The sequence below is a fragment of the Oncorhynchus tshawytscha genome, linkage group LG22 (genome assembly GCF_018296145.1).
Source record: "Oncorhynchus tshawytscha isolate Ot180627B linkage group LG22, Otsh_v2.0, whole genome shotgun sequence".
Classification (NCBI taxonomy): domain Eukaryota; kingdom Metazoa; phylum Chordata; class Actinopteri; order Salmoniformes; family Salmonidae; genus Oncorhynchus; species Oncorhynchus tshawytscha.
Window position 1 is genome coordinate 12,466,858 of NC_056450.1, and position 26,515 is coordinate 12,493,372.

General features: G+C 39.6%; 1 protein-coding gene across 6 annotated transcripts; it reads left to right on the plus strand.

The window, feature by feature from the left end:
* Positions 1 to 859: 859 nt before the first annotated feature.
* On the plus strand, positions 860 to 25,768 carry LOC112221819 (transmembrane protein 269). Of its 6 annotated transcripts, none has more exons than XM_042303776.1 (9): positions 860 to 2,053; positions 2,191 to 2,212; positions 5,322 to 5,382; positions 8,086 to 8,233; positions 11,336 to 11,433; positions 14,279 to 14,422; positions 14,592 to 14,792; positions 16,714 to 16,872; positions 17,832 to 20,071. In XM_042303776.1, the coding sequence occupies exons 1-9, from the start codon at positions 2,040 to 2,042 to the stop codon at positions 17,993 to 17,995; spliced, it is 1,011 nt and encodes a 336-aa protein (XP_042159710.1). In that variant the 5' UTR covers positions 860 to 2,039; the 3' UTR covers positions 17,996 to 20,071. The 6 variants fall into 6 exon arrangements, with proteins under 6 accessions (XP_042159710.1, XP_042159711.1, XP_042159712.1 ...); XM_042303777.1 differs by having other exon boundaries at positions 861 to 2,111; XM_024384171.2 differs by lacking the exon at positions 17,832 to 20,071 and adding an exon at positions 21,793 to 25,768 and having other exon boundaries at positions 869 to 2,053.
* Positions 25,769 to 26,515: the final 747 nt, after the last annotated feature.

A 26,515-nucleotide genomic window follows, 5' to 3' on the forward strand; every position in this document is an offset into this window, starting at 1 on the left:
TGTTGGCCTTGCAGTGGGTGGAGGAAGTCAAGCCAGACAGAGTAGTTATTTGCTCTGATTCATGTGCAGTGTAGACATTATGTGATAGGAAAGCATCCAACAGGAAAGTGTGGTTATTGATCGTGGATCATGTATCGCTACAGTGTGGGCAGTATCAGAGGGAAAGAGAGAGGCTGAGCTCTAGTGTGAGGGAGAAGGGGATACAGAAACATATTTTAAAGAGTATATTGACTAGAACGTCATTAGATATAGTCTCAAATATTATTATTTAAGAGCAACGGGGCTGGCAGGTAGGATTTAGTTTCTCCCTGTCTCTGGCCCACACTCCAGTACAGTAGGTGGCGGTAATGCACCATAACATTGGATACCAACAGCCAATAAACACCACCGAAGAAGACCAGCTCCTAGCACAACGTTACTATATATTTCTCATGGGAATCCATTGATGCAGTAGAAAGCTATCGAAATGGTAGGCAGTAAAGTAGGGACAATGTGTGACTGACTAATATATGATGGGGTTTTAACAGATCTGAAGAGCGAGGAGACAGTGTAGCCGGAGGTTAAAAAAAATGTTTTACCGCCCATGATATGCTACAGTATTTTGGATTGGGCACAAAGGAAAATCATCCCATTAAAAATAGGCCATTACAGCTTGATTCAAAACAAATAGCGATTTCAGTGTAGGTTTTGTTAGCGCAGATACGATAGTGCCGCTATGGTGAGAACTCAATCCGGTGGAATACGCCGATACGACGCATATTTCAGAGAGCGCTCCGTAAACCACGCCCCAGTCGGCAGAGCTAAGGCATGTTGGACTTGAGCACTTTTTAAAATGAGGAACAGCCTCTCATTTTACAATGGGTCCTGTGTAGCCTAGTTATGCTAATATATTTGAGACCAGTGGTTTGAAATTAATTTCGTCTTTGACTTTATAAGTAAAATATATTTGAGTTCGCAATAGATTATACCAGAGGGATGCATCGTTTTACTAGGATACCTCAATTATTGGGATCTTCTTCTTACCACAAGTGTTTGGAATACATTGAGCTCGTTGACGAAGTAGACCATGGGACGCCTTTTTACACGGAGATGTAAACTATGCGATTATATTGGAGACTGAGAATAGAACATGCCTGCGTGTGGCGGTGTTTACTGCAATTTTCTGGATTATCTTCTAATCAGAACAAATTATTTTACTCAACTAGAGATTTAAATAAATGTTTTTTCATTAAAAGATGGGCCCTGCTGACATGGACTGTTTCCTCATCGTATTCACCTTGTGTTATCAATGGCTGTTGGTTATTTACCTAGTAACAAAAAGTGGAAACTAAACAAGTAGTGAAGCAATAGACTCCTTATTTTACTGAACTAGAGATTGTGTCTTTGAAAAGACACATTAAGGGGAAAGGATCCATAAACACATAGGATGCTTATCTTTATGCACATCTCCTTATTTAAAATGCTGCCTGCCACGATTTACACACACGCAGGACGATGAATTCTACCTGAATTGACTCAGAAAAGTAACATAACATAAGTAGGTCTACAGTACCAATGCGAGGTCAAACTGGTGTGTGTGTCACAAGCTAGCGTCCGCCGAACCGATGGGAAAAGTGTTCCGTTGCTATGTTTCGTTCTACCTTTATAAGATAAAAAATACATATTTATACTCTGAATTATACGTTGAAACATACAGATTATGAAAGCAAATAGATTGTTTTGTTAAAACCAGATGAAACCAAACCGTGAAAAATCAAAATGTTGACAACCACCATATGGAAATTAGCCATAGCGACTTCCGACTGATTATGATAGAGTGCGTCACATATGTTAATGTTCATTTACAAAATAGATGACCAACTACACTTGTGTTATAACTAAATCCATCAGTGAAATTATGATATTCTCATAATGTAATGTTGTACAGTACAGTAGCCAGACAAACGATAGACGGTTTATTGTGCGTCACATCCGGTGGAATATTCTAGCGGATTCTTCTGTTGGACTTTAAAAGCAGGCGCGCAGAGACGCAGACTGAGATGCTTTTTTACAGGTGAACCACTGAAACGTTATTGGGATGCAACAAACAACCACTTTGTACACATGAAGAAGTAATTATTACAGAAGAGATTCATTTAATACGATTGCTTAGTTCCATTGAAGCCGTGTCAATCATTTGCACTATTTCAGCATCATCTTTAGGTCCTTCCAGGTAAGTCAGACAGTTTAAACTATCCTCAAATCAGTTTACATAGTGCGCAGAATACCGATTGTTGACTTCCATATATAATTATTATAAGTATTTCAGTCAATTCTATTTAGAAAGGCAATGAATTGTAGATTTTGTCCCCTAAATGTGTGACGCACTTTGTATAAAATAAATTGCAGCAACCATTTTGTTTTTGTATTTTGAAAATTATTGTATTTAAAAAAATACATCTACTGTGAGAATGATGCGTTTAACACCCGAGTTTACACATTTTAGGGGAAACCCTTACAAAAAAAGATTGCAGATTTGAAACTAGTAAATGTGCAGTAACTGCAGTCGACGGTGATATTTTGGACGCATTAATTGCAGTTATACTGCAAAATTACTGCAGTAAAAAAAAAAACTATGTAGGACGCAGTATTTGCACCATACTGCATTCTGACTGCAATCTTTTTTGTAAGGTTAGTAAGGAATTGATGTAGTTGCGCGTGGCTATTGTAGTGAAGAAACTGCGTAGTGTGCGCACACAATAGAGATAGGTAGAGGTCTCAACTTGAATATAACACATTTTTAGCATGGACATTGCCAGAGGGCTTCAGCAATTTATAGTCAACTGGATTTTGATTCCTATGGGTTGGGAGCTATCAGCCAGTAGACAGGTTTCCACCAACTCAAGATTATTAGACAAGCAATGTTGCCCAAAAAAATAGTTGTAATTGGATATAGGTTTAAAAAATATATATAATTTTTTAAAATCCCGTTTTCTCCCCAATTTCATGGTATCCAATTATTTAGTTAGTCTTGTCTCATCCCTGCAACTCCCGAACGGACTCATGAGAGGTGAAGGTCGAGAGCCGTGCGTCCTCCGAAACACAACCCAACCACGGCTCTCAACCTTCGCTTCTTGACACGATGCCCAATTAACCCGGAAGCCAGCCGGCAGAAATACCGTGCACCTGGCGACCGTGTCAGTGTGCACTGCGCCCGGTCTGCCACAGGAGTCGCTAGTGCGTGATGGGAGAAGGACATTCCTGCTGGCCAAACCCTCCCATAACCCGGACGACGCTGGGCCAGCTATGCGCCGCCCCATGGGTCTCCCAGTCGCAGCCGGCTGTGACCGTAGGATACATTTTCTAAAGATAAACATTTTTATCCGTTCGAGTGGATTTCTTTTTGTGAAACTTTTTTTTATTGCGACAAGTGAATGAAACCGAATAATTTAGAAGTTACAAGAGGCACGTGATGTCACAAAGCTCCACTCGACATTTAATTCTAAGTGGCTTCTGCTTGTAAATTCTATTTTTGTTTCAAATATTTTTTTATTGAACACACACACACGAATGGTGTATAGGTATACAAGACAGGTATACAATTGTTATCTAAACATAAAAGAGCAGACAGGAACAAGACCCAGAGTTCTGGGTACAAAACAAATACAGAACACGACATACAGCAAACTCTATTTTTCAACTATAAAAATAAAGTTTATTTGCCAGGGCAAGGATTGTCCTGACTTTCAACAATATGTGAATTGCTTCACCTTGCTTTTCTGGTTGGCTGGCAAGTTTCACTATGGCAACACGTTGACACATGAGTATTATTAGAATGTCAAATATTAGTTAATTATTGCATTCTATCCTTGTGGGCCACCTGAGACATGAAACCGATAGGTTGGGAGGGCATACAAGCTGTCTGCAATTTTATTAATGCGCCATTTGCCTAAATGGGTAATGGAAACACTTCAACCACTACATTTTTATTTTACACAAAATATAATAGCATAGTATAAAGTTAGGCTACTGTAAGACAAAAACACCACCACATTGTTCTCTCATGTGGCCAAAACTCAACTAAAATTAAATATCCTGAAATAGTTGGATCCACAGCCACATATGGAGATTGCATGGGCAGCGAACATTGAGACAAAGATGAGACCTCTATCCATCTCTATGGCGCACACCCACTGTCTCAACCAATAGGGTCAACCAATAGCATAGGTGAACAGCACTGAGTGCCTTGTGATCCATGGCATTGTAGCTAAATAATCTAGTGTGTAGGATCTTTGTAGTACATTTATCATGTAGTTAATGAACTAGAATTATTGCTTTTGAAATAGATTTTACTTTGAAAATGACAATCTTATATATAGGAGTGTATTTGACTATACTAGATAACGCTGGTATAGCGTGCAAAATGACTAGGCTACTATGAGCCTAATGTCATTTATTCATTTTTGTGGTAAAAAATTCGCTTCAGACATGCATTGCAATTTCCGAGATATTGATGGGTGATTAAGGTACTGCAGGCATACAGTGTTCATTTATGCCTGACAAGAGTCCATTCCGAGAATGATTAGAAGATCGCTCGGTCAATTATCAACTGCAGAGGACTAAACCAGTAGTGCTAATTGTTTTGTAGCATACCATCATTGACAAATAGAGATGGTTTCAAACCTCAAGCTCTAAATAAGACATGATTTACGTGCGCCATTAGCTATTGTAGCAGTGGTTTTTCTGTTTGTTGTTATGAAGTTGATCATGACATTAAGACTGATAGATGGCCAAATGAAAATAAAGTCGTTGACGATCAATCAGTCGGACATTCCTGGACACAGTGTATACTGTATGATGGCCTTCCTTCAGTGTGTAACTTAACTTGTATGGTGAGTCAATGAATAAGGCAGTATAATATTGGTCTGAATCGCATGATCATTTGCTATTAAAGAAAAATAACAGTTGAGTGTTATGTTTCGAGGTGACATTATTTGAATGTACCGATTGTCCGTCTTTCAATGAAACAGTGGGCCGGAACTAGAAAGAATAGTTTTAGGCTACTGGAATTCTTGCAGTTTAAAAAATGTATCCTGCCCAATGGGGCAACATCAGAGCAGTCTCAATTTGCCCAACTGCTCTTCATCATGCCCTGCCAATAGAGCAACTTTTAATGTCAATCCAACTCTTGCATAAGGCAAGTGGATGGACCAGTTACCTGGACACAAGTCTAGTCGTGGACTGAAATTGATTTTAAGCTTTTCTTTAAGTATGCTTTTCAGTCCAGAACTAGGTTTAATCTGTTTCTGGGTAACAGTCTCTAAATGTAGACTGTTTTCTAGCTGCTGTGCTGTGGGCAGACTGACGCAGAGAGAATCATGATTCTGCTGACTCCGTCCTCTGGTAAGTGCTTATTGCTGGATGCCCCTGGACAAATGTGCATGACATGGTTGTGATTTTCTGTGTCAACACTAGAGCCAAGGTCTGGTAAGAATCATGCAAAACCGGTGTAGTTTATTATTATATATATATTTTTTCACAACTCAGATCAGTTTTTTTTCTTCTTGTACTTATACTAGCTTAGAGTTATATAGCAAGTTGTCAACTATTAAATTGTAGAGTGGATAATACATATTTACTCAAAATTAAATCTATAATCAAATGTTAATGCAGGTTGTATGTGATTAGGTAGAATGTAATGCTACGATAATATCTTGTTTTTGTTATTATTTTTCATCATTTTTGTAATATTAAATTAATAGGAAATTATTTCTCAGTTAAAGTGTGAGCATGATGTTTTTTTAAATGTACATATTCCATAATTTCCCAGTTGTGAAATTTGCCCCCCATGCTCGTCTTAATAGGCAGACATCCTGGGCCTGTATTCACAGAGCGTCTCAGAGTAGGTCCCCACTGTCTTATTGCTTATGATCTAAAAGGCAAAACTGATCCTAGATCGGGACTTCTACTCTGAGACACTGTGACTATAAGCCCTGAAATCTATAAACTTAAGTGTGAATGTATCTGGCTCTGGCTTGATACTTGGTGGTATTTATCAGTGGTGAGACAGTATTGACTGGCCGGATTAGGGATCAGACCTGACGTATCCTTTCCATTGAGTTATGAAAAACAGGTTGACAATTTTTTTATTTTTCCAGAAGAGCTGCTAACTGGGTCAATATTTCAATATTTTTCTATATTTGTTGACATTCTAGGCAAACAGACAAAGATTAGTGGCAGATACTGTAAATGTATCTGTTTATTGATTCACCATAGTTTACTATTTGGGGTTTTCTGGTTAGGTTGTCGAAAGCCAAGTAATGTAAAATGTAAATCAGAAATGAGAAGCATGCTTGTCAAGTGAACTTCTTAAAAGTTGTTGTTGGCTTGTGCTATGTCTCATACACTGTTTTCTTTCAGATGAAGAGTCTCTTGAACTCGACTGGCTTTGGAATCACACGAAGTTCTGTGTGCAAAACAGAATAGTAGGAACATGACTTTAACCCTTTTTCACGTACAGACGTTAGTTTGTTAGACTTTTAGTTTTAAAAAGGGTTGCTATGGTAACTTTTTATTTATGTTTATTTTATGTAGAGGTATATGGGTCTTTGTCGGCAGAGAATATTCTCTTGGCTACTTTTATCACCTCGGCTTATTAACTTCTGTGTGAAATCCAAACTCCATAGCGAAGCCACAGACACTCAAGAACAAAGATCCTTTGTTTGCCTTCTTTGAAAACCCTCAGCATTGCAAGGACAAAAACAGCCCTGGTCATAGTGAAGTATCTAGCGTCACTGGACCGTCCTGCTTTTTGAGTAAGATAACCTATCTATGATGCCTTTTAATGCTTCAAGATTCTGGCATCATTAATTCAATGAAAGTCCAATTAAATTGCCCTTACTCTTCGATTACTTTAATAACCATAATGGTGGAATTACACAGTTACACTGATAGGAACTTTGATATAACAATACTTGGCTTTCACATAACAAATGTATAAGGAAATGATGTAATTACTATGACATTTCCACAAAATACAAACTATGGAAGAAAGAAAATTAAAAAAAAACAGAACAAGCAAACTGCCATTGGCACTTTTTAAAAGCTACCCCATCCATGTGAATGTTGCTGTCATGTCCTTTGTCATTGTTCCAGGTCACTGTTTTGCCAGTCAACTAGCCTAATGAATCAACAGCCCAGTAGACTCATTATCTCAGGGTTGCACTATAGTACTATGTGTGGACAGTCCATTACAATAGTATAGTACCATGTGTGGACAGTCACTTACTCTCTCCCCACCAGCCCGTCTCAGCTATACATGCACTATATATTTGCTGAATAAGTATTCTGTGTGGCAATGACTATGAGAATATTAACACTACCAAATGATGGTTACTGTACATACTGTGCCAGCCCCTTTTCTGAAAAGTGGATTAGTCTATCGAATGGTGGGTCTCCAATAAACTTACATACTTCTTGGTAAGTGCTACTACTTTTTATTAGCTACATGAATCAATCTTGCATAGGTTTGTAAATAATGTACAATTTGTATATAAAAAATGAAGTTTCTTTGCAAATGTTCATTCTTTGATAACAAATACATTATTTAATACTGTGTAACAACTATACTTTTTTTTTTGAAGCACAACCTAAACCACTTGTGAATTTTATTTAGGTTCTCGCCTATACTTGAAATCTGCTGGTTACTAGTACTACTGTAGGTTGGATGCTGCACAGTAGGTTGGGTGCATGAGGTTTGACTTTTTCCCTTTTAATTTGCATTCATCTTTTTTCATATCTTGGTACAGCTTCTGATTCTATCCTGGTCTTGAGGGGCCACAAGTAGCTAGCCAAACACGTTAAAGCTGATAATTGGCAAAGAAAATATTGGTTAAAGCAATGATTATCTTTTGCGTGTTTGGTTTGTTTGACATATATCCGTTTAAAACAGGATTTACATACTGTACAGCAGTTTAGGTATGTCCATCAGATATGACATGGTCCTATCACATCTGTAGTGTTTTAGCTACAATCCTCTTCAGAGCAGCTAAGTGAAACTAACATGGACCACCAGCTAATAGCAATCACTGTCCTCACTGTTCTCAGGTTTCTTCCAGCGTACCAATAAGCTCTTTCTAAGCGAGCAGGCCACGGGTGTCCAGCTCAAGGAGTTTGTACGCAAAAATGCAGCCAATGCTCTGTCTATGGCCAACATGCTCATGGGCATGGCCTCTATTCTCTGCAGCCTGAACGGGTGAGTGAACACAGCATACAGTATCTGATTTTCTTTGACAAAACCATACTAAGGCTAACATAGACAGTGGCAGTGTTATGTTATTATAGCATACATCTTTGTTATATCTGTGAGGCTTTTCTTTTTTTTTTTGAATGTCCTGTTGACGGTTGACACTAGCGCATGTCCTGCCAAAAAAAAGGCTGCGCTGTTGAGGGAAGCCAGATGAACGCAAGCAGCTTATCAAGGTCAGGTCGTCTGACCGTCGGCTCTAAAACATACAGCACACATCAACTACCACCCTTAAAGCATTGGTGGTGTTAAATGATATACTGTTTCTGAAGTGTCTATGGCACGAAAAGCCGTCAGTAAGTAGAAGATACCGTTTATGATATTTTCTGTCAACAAAGCTGCCCTAAATGCAATTTTAAGATCCTACGTCAACTGTATGTCACTCCTGTGTCTAGGTATAGAATTAACCCTAATTTGTGCAGTCTGTAATAGTTTCAGGGTTTCAGGTTTTCATTCATTGTTTCTGGAATTGGCCTTCCATAGAAAAATGTGGTCAGAGGTTCTACAAGAGATGGATAAAGTTTATTTGAATGCTCTCCCCAGCTGGGTGCAAAGTCTTGTATACTGGGAACAAGAGATGAAGATTTAACACTTAACTACAAATGTATTCTTCTGCTGTGGCCATCTAATAAGGCTCCCTCAAGAAGTCAATGGGAACAAAGGATCATTGATTTAATTCCCAATGAGGCTTTCTCTACAGCATTTCTTTAAGATGTGGAACCCCTTTTTGATCTAACTTGGCCAAAACAAAGCCCACGTTTAATTTCAGGTCTGCCTGGCCTGGTGCGATTTCCATTACTTGAAAGTTCTCCTACTCTACAGTGCATTCGGGAAGTATTCAAATCCATTGACTTTTTCAAAATGTTGTTACGTTAGAGCCTTATTCTAAAATTGATTAAATTCATCAATCTACACACAATACCCCATAATGACAAAGCAAAAACGTTTAAAAAAAAAAAACATTTTTGCAAAAGTATTCAAAATAAAAAATTATCACATTTAAGTATTTACATAAGAATTCAGACCCTTTACTCACTACTTTGTTGAAGCACCTTTTGGCAACGATAACAGCCTTGTCTTCTTGGGTATGACTCTACAAGCTTGGCACACATGTATTTGGGGAGTTTCTCACATTCTTCTCTGCAGATCCTCAAGCTCTGTCAGGTTGGATGGGGAGCATTGCCGCACAGCTATTTTCAGATCTCTCCAGAGATGTTGAATTGGCTTCAAGTCCGGGCTCTGGCTGAGCCACTCAAGAACATGCAGAGGCTTGTACCGAACTGTGCTTAGGGTCATTGTCCTGTTCAAAGGTAAACCTTCGCCCCAGTCTCAGGTCCTGAGCTCTCTGGAGTGACGATCTCTCTGTACTTTGCTTCGTTCATCTTTCCCTCGATACTAACTAGTCTCTCCGTCCCTGCCGAGCTGTCATGGGCCTTTTACCGAGGAGTGGCTTCCGCCTGGCCACTCTACCATAAAGGCCTGATTGGTGCAGTGCGGCAGCGATGGTTATCCTTCTGGAAAGTTCTCCCATCTTCACAGAGGAACTCTGGGGAGCAAGACCATTGGGTTCTTGGTCACCTCCCTGACCAAGGCCTTTCTCCCCCGATTGCTTAGTTTGGCTGGGAGGCCAGGCCCTGAGTGCTCTGGTGCGAAGATCTCTGTACTTTGCTTCGTTCATCTTTCCCTCGATCCTGACTAGTCTCCCAGTCCCTGCCGCTGAAAAAATCCCCACAGCATGATGCTGCCACTTCCATGCTTCACCGTAGGGATGGTGCCAGGTTTCTTCCAGACGTGATGCTTGGCATTCAGGCCAAATAGTTCAATCTCCACAGAGGAACTCTGGGGCTCTGTCAGAGTGATCATCGGGGTTTTGATCATCTCCCTGACCAAGGCCTTTCTCCCCCGATTGCTAAGTTTGGCCGGGCGGCCAGCTCTAGGAAGACGATCAATACAAACAGGATGCACCTGATCTGAATTTCAAGTCTCATAGCAAAGGGTCTGAATAGTTATGTAAGTAAGGTATTTCTATTTTTTTTTTATATATAAGTTAGCAAATTCTAAAACCGGGTTTTCACTTTGTCATTATGGGTTATTGTGTGTAGATTTGAGGTGAAAAAATATTTGATCCATTTTAGAATAAGGATGTAACGTGTCAATGTGGAAAGTCAAGGGGTCTGAATACTTTCCGAATGCACTGTATGTCGGCTTTTTAAAACTTTTTACACATACTTGACCTCTGTGATTGTGTCGTCTGGTGCTTGTATGTCTATGATCTGCATAAATCCATTTAAATTCAATCAATTTTTGACAGCACCCCATTTGACTTGACCAAAACCTTCCATACATATTTGGCCATTGTAGGAAATGGAAAATATACACGTTTTGAGATATAATTTAAACGCTTACAAACAGGGTTGTCTGGATTTAAAAAAATATATACTAGAAATAAATTTTTGTTCTCTTTAACATAAATTTGCAAAAAATGTGTGAAATAAATAATCAAATAGTTTGACCACACTGTAAGCTTTGAAATTATATGAAACTCAACCATTGATCTTTTCCAGTCATGAAGACACGGATGTGTCATGGTATGGTGGGGGTATGCAAAATGGGTCAACTTCGAGCACCTTTTATCTCCTGTATTTTTGCATTCAGGGAAAAATTAACTTAAGGACCACTTCTTCTATGGACAAACGTGTATGGAAAGTTTTGTTTAAATCAAAAGTGATGCTTTTTTTATTGTTTTGTCTGTCTGTTCATCTTGTTTATTTATTTCTGTATCAAAGTTATGCTCTTTATTCCCCTTTGTTTATTGTTTTTTTAGCCTTGTTTTATTGTATGATATTTGTGTGTTTTTCTTACTCTGTAAAAGCCACAAGTTAATCCAAAAATAAAAAGCAGCCCTTGGTGTGATATTGCCATAAGTACAGTGGTAATAAACAAGTAATCCATAGGTTACTGTGTAATTACAGTTGTATCATGTAATGTCTTACTATTGTCATTTCTATTTTGTAAAACTGCAACCCAACATTTTATACCCTCCTTTTGCAGCCACCAACATGCAGCCTGCTGGCTGGTCCTGATTGGCTACCTGCTGGATTTGGCAGATGGGGCAGTTGCCAGGCGACTTGATGCATGCTCACCACTCGGTGAGTGGAGTGGTGTCCAATACCTCTAGCCGGGGCTAAACTTCCACTGAGACACTGATGATTCACTAGCCTGAAACATGTAGTTATGACCAGGACTATGAGTGGGAAAGACACCACAAACAGGATCAGGCTAGTGATGCACACAACCCAGCCATCTACTACTGGCGCTGGTCATTATAGCTGATGGATCAAATGGCCTAATGGGCAATGGTTACAACCTTAAAAGAGAAAAATAGATGCCATGTATAATTCAGAAGATCATTTACCAACCTACAGTGCATTCGGAAAGTATTCAGACCCCATGGATTCCCCCCTCATTTTGTTACTTTACAGCCTTATTCTAAAATGAATTAAATGCATTTGTTCCTCATCAATATGCACACAATACTGACATAATGACAAAGCGAAAACAGGTTTAGACATTTTTGCAGATTTAAAAAAAAATAAAAAACATAAACCTTATGTAAATAAGTATTCAGACACTTTATGAGACTCGAAATTGAGCACAGGTGCATCCTGTTTCTATTGATCATCCTGTACATAATTTGGAAAGGCACACACCTGTCTATATAAGGTCCCACCGTTGACAGCCATGTCAGCAAAAACCAAACCATGAGGTCGAAGGAATTGTCCGTAGAGCTCCGAGACAGGATTGTTTCGAGGCACAGATCTGGGGAAGGGTACCAAAACATTTCTGCAGCATTGAAGGTCCCCAAGAACACAGTGGCCTTCATCATTCTTAAATGGAAGAATTTTGGAACCACCCAGATTCTTCCTAGAGCTGGCCACCCTGCCAAACTTAGCAATCGGGGGAGAAGGGCCTTAGTAAGGGAGGTGACCAAGAACCCGATGGGCACTCTGATAGAGCTCCAGAGTTCCTCTGTGGAGATTGAACTATTTGGCCTGAATGCCAAGCGTCACGAAACCTGGCACCATACCTACGGTGAAGCATGGCGGCGGCAGCATCATGCTGTGGGGATGTTTTTCAGCGGCAGGTACTGGGAGACTAGTCAGGATCGAGGGAAAGATGAACGTTGCAATGTACAGAGATCTTCGCTCCAGAGCACTCAGGACCCCAGACTGGGGCGAAGGTTTACCTTCCAACAGGACAACGACCCTAAGCACACAGCCAAAAGAAACGTATGAGTGGCTTCGGAACATGTCTCTGAATTTCCTTGAGTGGCCCAGCCAGAGCACAGACTTGAACCCGATCGAACATCTCTGGAGAGACCTGAAAATAGCTGTGCAGCAACGCTCCCCATCCAACCTGACAGAGCTTGAGAAGAATTTGAGAATCTCCCGAAATACAGGTGTGCCAAGCTTGTAGCCTCATATCCAAGAAGACTTGAGGCTGTAATCACTGCCAAAGTTGCTTCAACAAAGAACTAAGTTAAGGGTCTAAATACTTACGTAAATGTGATCTCATTTTTTCCACAACAGAAACATTTGATTAGCAAAATAATCTGTTTTTGCTTTGCATTATGAGATATTGTGTGTAGATTGATGAAGGAAAAACTATTTAATCAATTTTAGAATAAGGCTGTAATGTAACAAAAGTCCAGGGGTGTGAATACTTAAAGGTAGAACCCAATCAGCATAAACAAAAAAGGTGCTATCCAGAAGCTTAAAAGGTTATTTGGCTGTCCCCATAGGAGAACCCTTAGAAGAACCCTTGTGGTTCCATGTAAAACTGTTGGGTTTCCACAGAGGGTTCTACATGGAACCCAAAATATTTTTTCCCCCTGGAACCAAAAAGGGTTCTCCTATGGGACAGTAGGTTGCATACTGCAACAAGTTTGTACCAAACTGGTTTTCCTTACAAAGACCCTATTAAAAACATTCATTAATATATGGGAGAATCCCAAGGGAACTTAAGCGATAGCAAACCACAGAAAAACGAATCTCGTTGCAGTAAGTGTACTTGCTGTCATTTAGCTGTGCTGATCAGCTTCTATCTCTGTAGGTAGATCAGTAAATTATCTTCTCTGCATTGCACTGGTTCCATGTCTTTGTTGAATTCTGTCTGCCGCAGACTGTGTATTATTAGGAAATAGCCCTTTTTTTTAAGCAAACTCCTATTGTACACGACACAGCATATTCTCAAGTGATCATAACTGGATATGATGTAATAAAAAGGCACATACAGGTGGCTTTATACATAACGACCTCCTGTGTGCAGATAGTCACGTCTACACTGCCATGGATCCCACGGCTGCCTGAAATAGCTCCCAGCAGGTGCACCACAATGCATCGTCACCCGGATATTTCAGGGGCTTTGTGTTCCAACAGTGTTTTTCTGCATGACTTTGCAGGTGGGTGTTGTGCCCCCGTTTTTGTGTCAGTTGAACTTTCACTTTCCGACTAAGCAGTCTGATTCGGGGGGCTCATGCTCCAATTGTCTGTTTTATCCCAACGCTTTCGGCACTCAACATATCTGAAATTGCTGAAATTGTTGACCCCTGTGCTGTGGAATTCCATCTCGTTCATTGAAGCTGGGGTCAGAATCACCTCCTGCTCGACTCTCGGTGACAACATGCTCCCTGCTCTGGGGGGACAAGCAGACTGTGGCATTCGGGAATGTTGTTTACAAAGGAAAGTGGCAGGCCTGTTATGCTGACACCGACATTTCCACTACAGATGACCCCTTTTTACATAAACACAAATGCGCACACAGGAAAGGGAGAAGTAGACCATTGGCATCAACGAGATTAGATCGACTTGTTTGATCTTATGTTAGCAGTGAACTAGCCTCACAGCAGTAGCATGTGGACATTAATCTGACGTGTGAGACAAGTCATGAGACAAATGTATAACTGGTCACTTCCTGTCGTTTTCTCTGGTTCAGGTGCTAAACTGGATGATTTTGCAGATTTCACAACCTTTGGGATTGCAACATCATTGCTCCTGAGGACACATGCCTTAATGGACAACATCCTGTGCATGTGCTACGTCCTGTCTGTGTTTGTCCGCCTCTGCTTCTTCTCCAGCGGTAAGTGACTTTGCAAGGAAATGTGAAATGCCAGGATAATGGCATGATCAATTTCACTCTTTGTGTATTTATCATTCAAAGTACAGTCTAGGCTGAATAAAGACTGAATAATGTCAGATTCGGTCTTCATTTAGGTCTCGTCTCTCTTTCTGTGGTTATTCATCTCCAGGCATCCCCTTCATGTACCGTGGCCTGCCATGTATCTACTCTTCTGCCATCCTGGCCTGTCTCTCCCTGTTGACCGGAGGTAACATGGTGATCCTGCGGGTCACTGCTGTGGCCATGATCCTCTTCATGGTCAACCAGGGCTTCTACCCTCACGACAGGGTCCTGGAGTCACAGGCCTGGAAGAAGGTGGTCTACGCTGGAGGTAATACACCAGATGCGGTGTTTCTTGGTCCAGGGGACAAAGGAGTGCACTATTTAGTGTTTGCCCTAGCACTACACATCTGATTCAATGAATCAAAGGGTTGATGATGATTCGTGGAATCATATGTGTAGTGCTAGCCTCGTACAACCAAGCCTGATCTCGCAAGCATGCATAAATAATTTGCTGCGCAGATCGTTTATATAAGCTCGCCGGATCAGGCTGGTTACACGGGGCGAGTGTAGTGCTACGGCAAAGACAGAATGGTTCACCTCTTTGGGTCCCCAGGACCAGGGTTAACAAACTGCACCAGTAGAATAGGTAGTAGGGAGATGCTGGATTAGCTCTTGAAAATTTAGAATTCAAGTTAGAAACACAAAGAAAGCTGAGGCTGCACGTTCAAAACGACGGCCCTCTTCCGCCCCCGTCCTGCCAACCTCTGGAAGCCTCTTCCCCAGAACAACTGTATCACGTTCTGCACTTTGTGCTACTTTACCTTTTTTTGGTTTCTTTTTTTTTTTTTTTTTTTTTTTTACGTAGCTGCTGTTCATTTTCTCTCTTTTTTTCCACGTTTCTCACGACACCATCGTGAATTATTAGTCTTCACGTTTTACGGGTGAAACACCGATGCAGCATCTGCATGCCAACCATTTTCATGGGAAAATGCATTTAGATATTTGAGTTATGTACAGTGTTTTTGTGAACAACTTTTGAAGCAGATGTTAAACTGTATCTGGGTTTTGTTTCAAACAAAGCACATTTTGCTAAAAAAAATCTTTTTTTTAAAAGAGGTGGATGTTTGTCTTACAGTGACATTATACTATGCTATTATATTCAGTTATGTAGAACACTCATGAATCATTATGTGATCTTGCAGATATTGATTCAGCTTTATTAAATGAGCACTGTTCTCCATTATTATAGTTTTCTGTTTCTATATTAGATCTTTGATAGAAACATCTGTTTTTTGTTTTTTAAATGTATTCAGTTAAGTTTGTTCATTTTCCGACTTGATTTAATAGGTTTTTATTCAGTTTTAGTTTGATAAAAACATTCGTATTTTATATTATTCCGTTTTTTGGTGTTAGGGACAGAAAGTAGCCTGCATGGGAGGTTTAGCAGCCATGTTTGCATTGTAGGTTCTAGTTCCTCCCTGTTAGCTAGTAGTCTCGGTTATCCCAGACCTAGAGCAACAGCACATGTTGGATTCTCTTGGACATTTCAACAACAAATTCTGGGGAGGTTCTTCAGATCGACAACTCTCCCAACAAATACAGAGTTTGGGTAGGCGGGCCAAAGCCTGAAAAAAAATCAAACACTTTCTGTAGCCTGTAGAAAGATGTTGCGATTTGAGAAATGTTTTCAGGCAAAACCTTTGCAGTGGTTTTAGTTAAGGCAGAGGATGCAAACTAGTCACTTGCGAAATGCACTCATTAAAAATAACTTCTGATCTCCTCCTTGCTAGTTAGCTAGCTACTACGTTGTGTCCGGCGAGGATGTTGATGCTAGGCCGTGACATCAGGCAGTTCAATAGAGATCATTACATGGAAATAACACATTTTTGCATGAACATTGCCATTGAGGGCTTCCACCATTTTAAAGTAGTCAATTGGGTGAGACTTCCTATGGGTTAAGGTAGGATCACATAATTCCATTTTGTTCATCAGAAGGGATCAGACAATGAATTATACCTGTGAGCAAACATTCTATAACTTGAGGTTGTAGTAAATCGCCAACATTTCCTTTATGCTTGTTCAAACACATTTTCAGGTGGCCATATGCACCCTTTCAGTTTGCTTAACAACGCATAGAAGTATTAGAAAAAGAAAATGGACTACTTCAAAATGGAGATGGCCTCAATGGAGCTGTCCGTGCTCCCACAGACGCCATCTCCCCCAGCCTCTGACGAATTGTCTGCTTTCAGAGCGCCTCAGAGACTTTACTGGAAGCCTATGGCAGGAGCGGATGATCTCTGTCCACCACCATCTAGCACAACCCGTAGAACCTTCCACTAAGTGTGCTGCATCCAGGAGCCAGTATTGTTTCTGTGTGCAACAAAGAGAACCCTCTGAATCAGAACTCGGTGAGCTTGTGCAATATGGAAATACACTGCCTATTCACAGCTGCTTTTGTAGTATCTGCTAAGAAGAGTTCGACACTTCACAAACAGCCAGTGGCAAGCCAGCTCCCACATAGATGGGTCCATCAATCTCCTCCAGTTCTTTTATAGTAGTTGTAGCGTTCTACGTCATTGCCATTGGTTCAAAAAAATATTGTATTAACTTTTTACTGGGATAGTGTTCTGCACAACGACATACTGTACATCATTCTGCCTCTGATGGCATCTTTACTTTTTCTATTTGAAAACAGTGTACATCACGTTACAGGATGGCTAGCACGTTACGCTGGCTAGCTATTAGCATGAACGGTTATGTTTAGAAGCTGTGGCGATATGTTCCTACTTACCTCGGGTTCTGGGAAGTTATTTCAGCATAATTAATTTTACCGACCCAATAAGATCCCACCTTGTCGAGCCTATTTTGTTTTATCGACAATTGGAAAGTTTACCGAAACGTTTTCTGTTTCCGCCAGTCCTGTCATGTTTTTTTTTTAATGGGCATGCACTTTATTCGCATAACAAGGTTTGATGGAAACATGGTTAATAACCAAAGGCGCGTCAATTCAAGTGATCAGTCTGCTGCACATATGGTACAATGTGTGTGGGGGGTAAATTCAATTGTTTATAGTTACAACAGACAATGATTGTTTATAGTTACAACAATTTGGTGACGTTTCTACACCAGACAAAGACACCCAATCGTGTGTGGGTCGAGTGAGAACAGGAGGAAGGGAAGCGGAGCAGAGGGAGCAATGGCTACATAAAAACAAATAAGTGGTGTAAAGTAGAGAATCCCGCACATGTGCAGACGGTCCGGTTGTTTACCTATTGGGAAGTGGCATCCAGAGAATTTAGTCCACACAGCTACTCTGTAAAACAAAAAAAACTGTTCTGGGATAGTTAATATAGCACTGTTTTTTTAGAGATGCTTAAACAATTCTTCAAAAAATGGATGTTTGGTCCTGTGAAGTCTATTGGAATGTTGATACCAGGGGCGTCATTTGTAAAGGTGAGTATGTATAAAAAACATCTACCCCAAAATGTGCATGCACCAGTTTTCCCACTTTTAAAACTGAACTTGATGTGAGTGTCTTTAGACCATGAGTACGCATATCTTCTAGTGGTTGTACTATTGTATTGCAAGTAGAACTAAGTATTTTTATTTTTTTGCAAACGGGGGATATTATGACGCTTATTCATAATCACAAGATGCAGCCATTTGCCGTTAGTGAGAAGAGCAAAAATATTTTCTTTAAATCTCAAATAATTAGATTTAGGAATCTATTTACTATTATTTTATTTTTCATGACAATTGCAGAATAAATTCCTCACCTTTTCCTCACCTAGCAATGATTGGTTCATATTCCCAGAGTAGCCATGAAAACAAATTACTATGTGTATCTCTCATTTAATTGAGCCTATGTAAGTAGGTTATGTTTTTCAGGTTTCTCTGTATGTGATCCCACAGGCAGCGCTGTTTTATTGCCTACAGACTCATTTACCAGGTGAACCTCGAGACAGTTGATATTTTTTTTATTACTTGGAAGTAGGCCTATGTATGCTACTGCAGTATGTCATTTCAATATGTTTTGAGTAGCTCAGACAATGTTTCCGAATTGGAAATCAAACATTATGCAGACAGATCCACAATAATTTTCCATTGTTTTTCTCGTTCAGAAACTCAGTCCTTTTCTATGTACAGCATACATTCTACCAACCTTGTAAATAGACGGTAGATTATATCAAATATTTGACACTGAGTCAGCTACAGTATTGCTGTGTGACAGAAGCAAGACAGTCCAAGCCTTTTTAATCTCAGAACCTATACCAAGGCAGGACATGGAAACATAACATAATCCATTGATAAACATAATATTGAGCAACAATTCATCCTTTGCATAAAGGTGTGGGTTGTAGCCTACTTCTAAATTGTTGCCAAATATACAATAAATCAAACAGAATGTGCGGACAGGCATTTGGTATAGGCAGCCAGGGATGGGTATAAATGACAAAATACCCTGAAGACCAATGTAACAAAATAAAATGTAAAATGTACTTTTGCAAGTAGCCAGCAGAACAGCAACAACATTTTCTGTCAAGGTTACATAAACGTCTTGCTATGACTGTGATATGTTGTTGTTGATCTACCTTAGTTGAATGCACTGTCACTCTGGATAAGAGCTTCTGCTAAATTACCAAAATGTATATGTGAAAATGAACAACTGCAAAGCACACTGGGTATTGTCATTGGGCTTGTTGTGGGGCAGTGCTCATAAGAGTAATACTCAGCATGCTTTGCAATGGTAGATTTTCTTACATTTAGATGTGGTTGATTTAATAGCCGCTCTTACCACACCTTTGTGCCATCTGACTTGATACCAATTTAGGGTGGAAGGGGGCCACAAAATTGGGAACCGCTATAAAGAAATGGTATAGAAAAAGTATTTTGAAATTACAGCTTTCGAAAGGATCTTGTTACAAAATACATTGGAGTGTATTTCAGCCCAGTGTAATACAAAATACATTGGAGTGTATTTCAGCCCAGTGTAATACAAAATACATTGGAGTGTATTTCAGCCCAGTGTAATACAAAATACATTGGAGTGTATTTCAGCCCAGTGTAATACAAAATACATTGGAGTGTATTTCAGCCCAGTGTAACACAAAATACATTGGAGTGTATTTCAGCCCAGTGTAATACAAAACACTCAGAAGTAATTCAAATACATGTAACAGAAATACTGCCCATCTCTATAGGCAACATGCGTTTTTAATTTGAAAAAGTTACTGCAAAATATTGTGCCCACGCCTCTACAGAAATGTGATCAAATATGCTATTGTTAATTTACAAACTGTTGTGACCTAATTCCAATAGTATCAAATTATACACCATAAAAGGTGGAGGGCGGAGTTTGAAGGTGGAGTTTGATGCTTGTTCACATATTCACAGTTTTACGACAGGTAAACACGGGGAAAATGCATTTATGGCTTGCACCAAGTTTATAGATCTTTTTTTTTTTTTTGACGTACATTTTCTTTTCTGAAATGGCACACGCAGATATTTAGTACGACATTTACACAATGGTTATAAATAAGTACATACTTATTTTCCACCATAATTTTTAATGAATTTATTTGCAAATCTTTTTCCTCATTTTGTCTGTCATAGTTGAAGTGTACCTATGATGGACATTACAGGCCTCATCTTTTTAAGTGGGAGAACTTGCACAATTGGTGGCTGACTAAATACTTTTTTGCCCCACTGTATCAACCGTGTGTAGATTTCTTACTAAATTATGGCATTTGTGGAGATTCTACGATTTGCGTGCGCCACAAATGATTGGGATTTATCAAACTGTCGCTCGTAATATATACGCATGTCTTCACTGATAAATCAGAGCCATACTATATTTGTGTGCTCGAGACTGAGCGTTACAACCCGGCCTGGAAAACACCTTCCATTCACCTTTTTATGGAAACAAAAACGCCCTCATTTGCTGTATGATTTGGAGATGTTGGTACTTGGCCATCTCTGTTTCTTAAAGAAATCGGAATAGCAAATTAGATCACATTTCTGTAGGATGTTTCAATCTTTTGCAGTAACTTTTTCACCACAAAAAAAAATGCATGCCACCTATAGCGAGTGCCAAATACTGTCCGTGCATTCTGCAAGATTGATTTGTCTATTGAAGAATTTAAAAGTAAATGCGGCCTACCGCCCCACACGTCTATGCAAAATATTCTTGTTCAATATTTTGTTTGTCAATACATGATTGTGTTTCTATATCCTGCCTTGGTACACGCTATTATGTTGAGCTCCTATTGCACAGCAATACTAGCTACACATACTTACGTAGGTTACTGGTCTATTTACTTTCGAGCATGGTTGGCTATTGAATGAGCGGTGGATAAATGGTAGTAATATTGTGTAGAGGGAATAGATGAGTTATGTCAGAAAATGAGCAACATGGCCTGCAATATGATTGTGATTTAGACCTATGTGGGCATAATAAATGTATTAGGTGACATGCTGCTATATGATCTTATCAACTGCAAATGCATCCATTTTGTCATTAGGCTACTATTTATTAGCCTACCATTATTATAATTCCTGTGCAAACACATCTCCCGAAAAATAACTATATTTGCTTGCAATACAAAAGATTTGCACACTTTCCCGTCAAGTTCAACATTTCTAAATACCAACCTTTGTGGGTAAACTTGCGCAAGCAAAGTAGCTTTTTATGCTCACGCACCTTTGATAAATGAGGCCGCAGGTTCTTTAAACATGTGAGCAGTAATACGAATCCTCCATTCAGAATAAGTTCTTACTTGAAGGGCAGTTCCACCAATTTTCAACTTCATTTTCATTATCTTCTGCACAATACAAATGTCTACATATGTGGGAAATTCAGTAAAGGTCTGCCCAATGACATCAAAAGTTAAAGCACTGATTTTAAAACATTTTAAAAGAACTGATTATACAACACTATAACCCGAACCCACTATGACTTGGAGAGCAAGAAAATACCCTCCCTCTGGCTAGAAACTCGTTGCAGGTTTTTAAAAAATCCCATTATTTATTTGTATAAAAAAATGTGATCCTATTTTGTGAAGTTGTAAAAGGACCATTTTTTTTTTTTTAGGACCATCTTTAACCACAGGTCAATGCTGTAGAAACTCTGCTTTTGCATATGTAGACACTGGTTTGGTGCTGGAGATAGTGAATATGATGTTGAAAAGTGGTGGCATTTCCCTTTTTTTAAATCGAAATGGAAGCTTTCTAAAATGGTTTCAGATCACAATAATCCAGCCATGAAAAAAGGTAGGCTATTCATTAGGTAGACGACTCATCTCATTTGTTTTTCCTGTTTTGTTTTGCAGGAGTTGTCATGGTGTTCTGTTCCTCTTTCTCTCCGGCATGTGTGTACTACCTGTTGTGGTCTGTCTCCTACATTTTGTTCCCAACATCTCTTTGGAGTTGCAAAGTGTAGTAGGAGTTAAAGGCCTTGCTCCAAACTCACACATGGCTTGTCAACAGGCCGTCCGGCGGGGTTAACTAAAGCTCCCAGACTGCTGCTGCTAGCTATCCACAGCGGATCGAAAAAGGACGTAAGAGGACGTTTTAATGTTTTTGTAAGATTTAACTGCCTTTTTCATCATGACCACTTGATGGATAATGTAATGTACCTTAGCCATTTTGTTTTTGATTAATACAGTGTTTGAATGTCTAGTTATGTTTTTACAATACAATGGCAGAATTGTACTGTACTGTCTTGTGTGTACTGTGTGCATAATTGTGCTTGAGATTACTCCAACTATTATGAAGTATTTTCAGTAATGAATAGTCATTTGAGACTTACTGTAAACATGGTAGATTCAAACTTATTGCATGCTCCCAATTTGTAATACATATTTAATTCAAAATATTTTATTTTCATCATATTGCAGATACAAAAGAAGTCCATTGTATAATTAAGCAATAAGGCCAGAGGAGGTGTGGTATATGGCCAATATACCATTGCTAAGATCTGTTCTTATGCACGATGCAACAGAGTGCCTGGATACAGCCATTAGCCATGGTATATTGGCCATATACCACAAACCCGCAAGGTGCCTTATTGCTATTATAAACTGGTTACCAATGTAATTAGAAGAGTAAAAAGTAATTTTGTCATACCCATGGAATACTTAAGTGATAATGTCCGAGAAGCCGGTGTTTGCAGGATATATTGGCACGGGCGTTAGGCCCGAGACAAAGTCGTGGGGCCGGCAGACCATGCCAATTTATCCTCCAAACACCGGCTTCTTGGGCATTATCACTTGTATACAACGGGTTACCAACATATTCAAATAATGATTTACAGATTTTCATAAATATATTGGTGACTTTATTCATTCCATTTAACCCTTCCACGAGATAGTCCTGACACAAATCTAGTGTTGCTACCCAAGCCATTCGTTCTATCGGTTAGGTTGCCAGAGACGCGACCCAGTCGTTCATTCTAAATGTTCCATTGCCAAACTGGCTGGCAACGTTCTTATCCCTTGCTAGCTAGCTAACTTAGTCACGTCAAACAGTGCAGACAATAACAACAAAGTAGCTTCATTTTCATTTTAATGTGTTTTTTAGTGACATTTAATTTCACCTGGCATAGAAAATGTGTTCAAATGAGCTAGCCAACAACACAGCTAACACAATCACTTCAAACTCGAGCTGGAAAGACTGCAAACTAGCTGCACTTTGTTTCGTTTGACCAGTTTTCTATTGATATTTCTTCATGTATCCATAAAAATGATGCTGAGAAAGGCTGACTGCCTGTCATCCCGACACCTTCATTACTATGGGACAGCTGGAGATCGAATTTGAATATTGAAACAATATTGCAAATTTCGGAGACAGACAAGCAAGGTTTATACAAATATCCGCTGTTGAACTAAATGTTAGTCGAAAAGAAATGTGAGAATGTCTAGATGCTTTTTGTAGAGGAGATCAAGTTTAACTTCCCTGCCTGATCTGATGAGACTGGATTGCGCAGTCAGATGGAACAGCAGTGGTGGAAAAAGTAACCAGTTTTCATACTTGAGTAAAAGTAAAAAGATACCGTTTTAATAGAAAATTACTCAAGTGAAAGTCACCCAGTAAAATACTACTTGAGTAAAAGTATTTGTGTTTAAGCCCAGGCTCTGCCGCAGCCGGCCGCGACCGGGAGGTCCATGGGGCGACATACAATTGGCCTAGCGTCCGGGCTAGGGAGGGTTTGGCCGGTAGGGATATCCTTGTCTCATCGTGCACTAGCGACTCCTGTGCCGGGCGCAGTGCACGCTGACCAGGTCGCTAGGTGTACGTACAGTGTTTCCTCCGACACATTGGTGCGGCTGGCTTCCATGGTTGAATGTGAGCTGTGTTAAGAAGCAGTGTGGCTTGGTTGGGTTGTGTTTCGGAGGACGCATGGCTCTCGACCTTCGTCTCTCAGGAGCCCGTACGGGAGTTGTAAGCGATGAGACAAGATAGTAGCTACTAACAATTGGATACCATGAAATTGGGGCAAAAAAGGGGGTTTAAAAAAAAGTATTTGTTTAAATATACTTGAATATCTAAAGTATAAATCATATCAAATTGCTCATGCATTTATTTACATTTTATGGATAGCCAGGGGCACACTAACACTCAGACATAATTTACAAACGAAGCATGTGTTTAGTGTGTCCGCCAGATCAGAGGCAGTAGGGATGTTCTCTTGATAAGTGTGTCAATTTGACCATTTTCCAGTCCTGCTAAAGCATTCAAAATATGAGTACTTTTGATTCCATACATTATTTTATTTAGAAATGCAGTAAAGTAAAAGTTGTCCAATATCAATAGTAAAGTACAGATGCCCCCAAAAAACAACTGAAGTTAAAAATACTTTAAAGTACTACTTAAGTACTTAACACCACTGGAATAGAGTAAATAGGCATTTTAACATCAGATTTAGCAGGTGGTAACTTGTGGAATAGACACAGGCTGGAATGCGGTTTTAACCAATCAACGTCCAGGATTAGACCCACCTGTTGTATAAGGTCTGATATACCATGGCTTTCAGCATTTAGGGCTCAAACCACCGGGGTTGTTTTTTAAATGATGGTCGACAGACTCTGGTTCATATCTTCTGTTCTACTTAACTCTACCACAGTGATTGTACATAATACATTGTGTGTGCACATGGGATTGTTAAAAATTTTGTTTTTTATTTTAACTTCAAAAACCAAGTTTGTTTTTGAGCATCAAACTGCATTCTTTAATCTAAATTTGTCCCTTTTTTTGTCCTCCTACTATTGCGACGAGAGATTAGTTTCATTTCATTGGAGGCAAAATGTATTAGTGCTTACGTTCCCACCAGATATTTGAATATCTATAGATACTAGAATTACAGTGCTATTTTAAAAAGATGTCACGGGCTAGCTATGGTGAATACAATATTGAGCATCCATGTAAGATAACTGGTTCTCGTGTTTAACTCAAAACACATGAGCAGATTTTTATTCTAAGTAAGGGTTTGACATCTTTCAATTTGATTTACACGAGTGGTTAGGTTTTTATCTCCTGTGAACGTAGCTTTTTATTTGGTATTTGTGCACCTCTGCTTCTGTTTTAGGAGGCTTTGCACTTTCAGTAGTACCAAAAAAATTGCTTTTTACCCAAGGTATATTGATGAATGTATTTTTTTTTTTTCCATAACACTAGTGCCGGCCCGAACTGTGCTGGCTTGGATAATTTCCTTTCCTGCTGTCCTTTCCAGCACTGTTCCAGTAACTATGGTTTATGTGTAACTAGTCCTGCTCATCTTGGCTTGGTTCGGCTCCGCTCAGTAGTGTGAAAATATCTAGATATTCCTGTTCTTGATCCAGTCGGTCGAGCAAGGACTTATTCCATTTCCGAATTACTGGGTGTGTTATGAAAATGGCGGTTTGTGCCTCGCTTTAGGATTTTAGATGTGTGTGAGTGTGTGAGTGATGGAGACAATGTGACGAGTTTGTTTTGAAATGTCTTGAGACTGACAACAGCAACTCTACAGTACACCTATAAATGTCACCTCCACGTGGTCCAAACTGCTGGTTTGTTAACATCATGGTCAATGACAAGCAATTTTATGAACAAAATCAACAGTGTAGAGGGAGTGAAGTACACTTAAAGGCCAATTTTGCGTAGCATGATCAGTGACTTCAAGACTTCAACTGTATGACCACAATACATGCCTCATTACTACAGTTCAATGCACAAGAGTGATACTCACCCAATTATAAACCAGTAATCGTCTTATGAAGATCTGTATTTTTTATTCTGTACCTTTTGACAATAAAAAGTGGTGATTTATAATGACTTGCCTGGTTTCATGACAAGATGACATCAAGAACGCTTATTACATCTGTATAATTTCAAAAAAGAACTCACTAATGATGGACCAAACATGTGAGGAATTGTATGTGACAATAACATTAGAAGATTTTTCTTCCTGACATCCATTTTGTGCTGAAATTCTCACTCATCCAAAAATCCCCAGTGTTCTACAACATTTGTACAATCTTACAATAAGGCTATAGGTTGCATTCGCCATACAATACACATACAACACACCCTTATGTTAAATCATTTACAACATTTAATCTTGGTTTAATAAAATCTCTCTTGACGTTGATGCCACAGTACAGTACACCTGAACCTAGAATCAACTACAGCAATGCTTTGTAAGGGACCAAATCCTTGCTTTCAGGGGCAGACTGGGACCAGAAATCTGCCCTGGCGTTTATCACACCAGGCCATTTATTTGAGGCCCCCCTCACTGGCCAATTTCTAGCTTATCGCCAGATAATGATAGTTTTGAACAAAAAAAAGTTAAGCTCACTGAGCTAAAAATGGACCATTTGCCAGATGGCCAGTCTGCCCCTGTTTGCTTTTAGCCTCTTCATTCAATCAATCCCTATCCCAGTCTGCTGTTCCCACATGCTTCAAGAGGGCCACCATTGTTCCTGTTCCCAAGAAAGCTAAGGTAACTGAGCTAAACGACTACCGCCCCGTAGCACTCACTTCCGTCATCATGAAGTGCTTTGAGAGACTAGTCAAGGA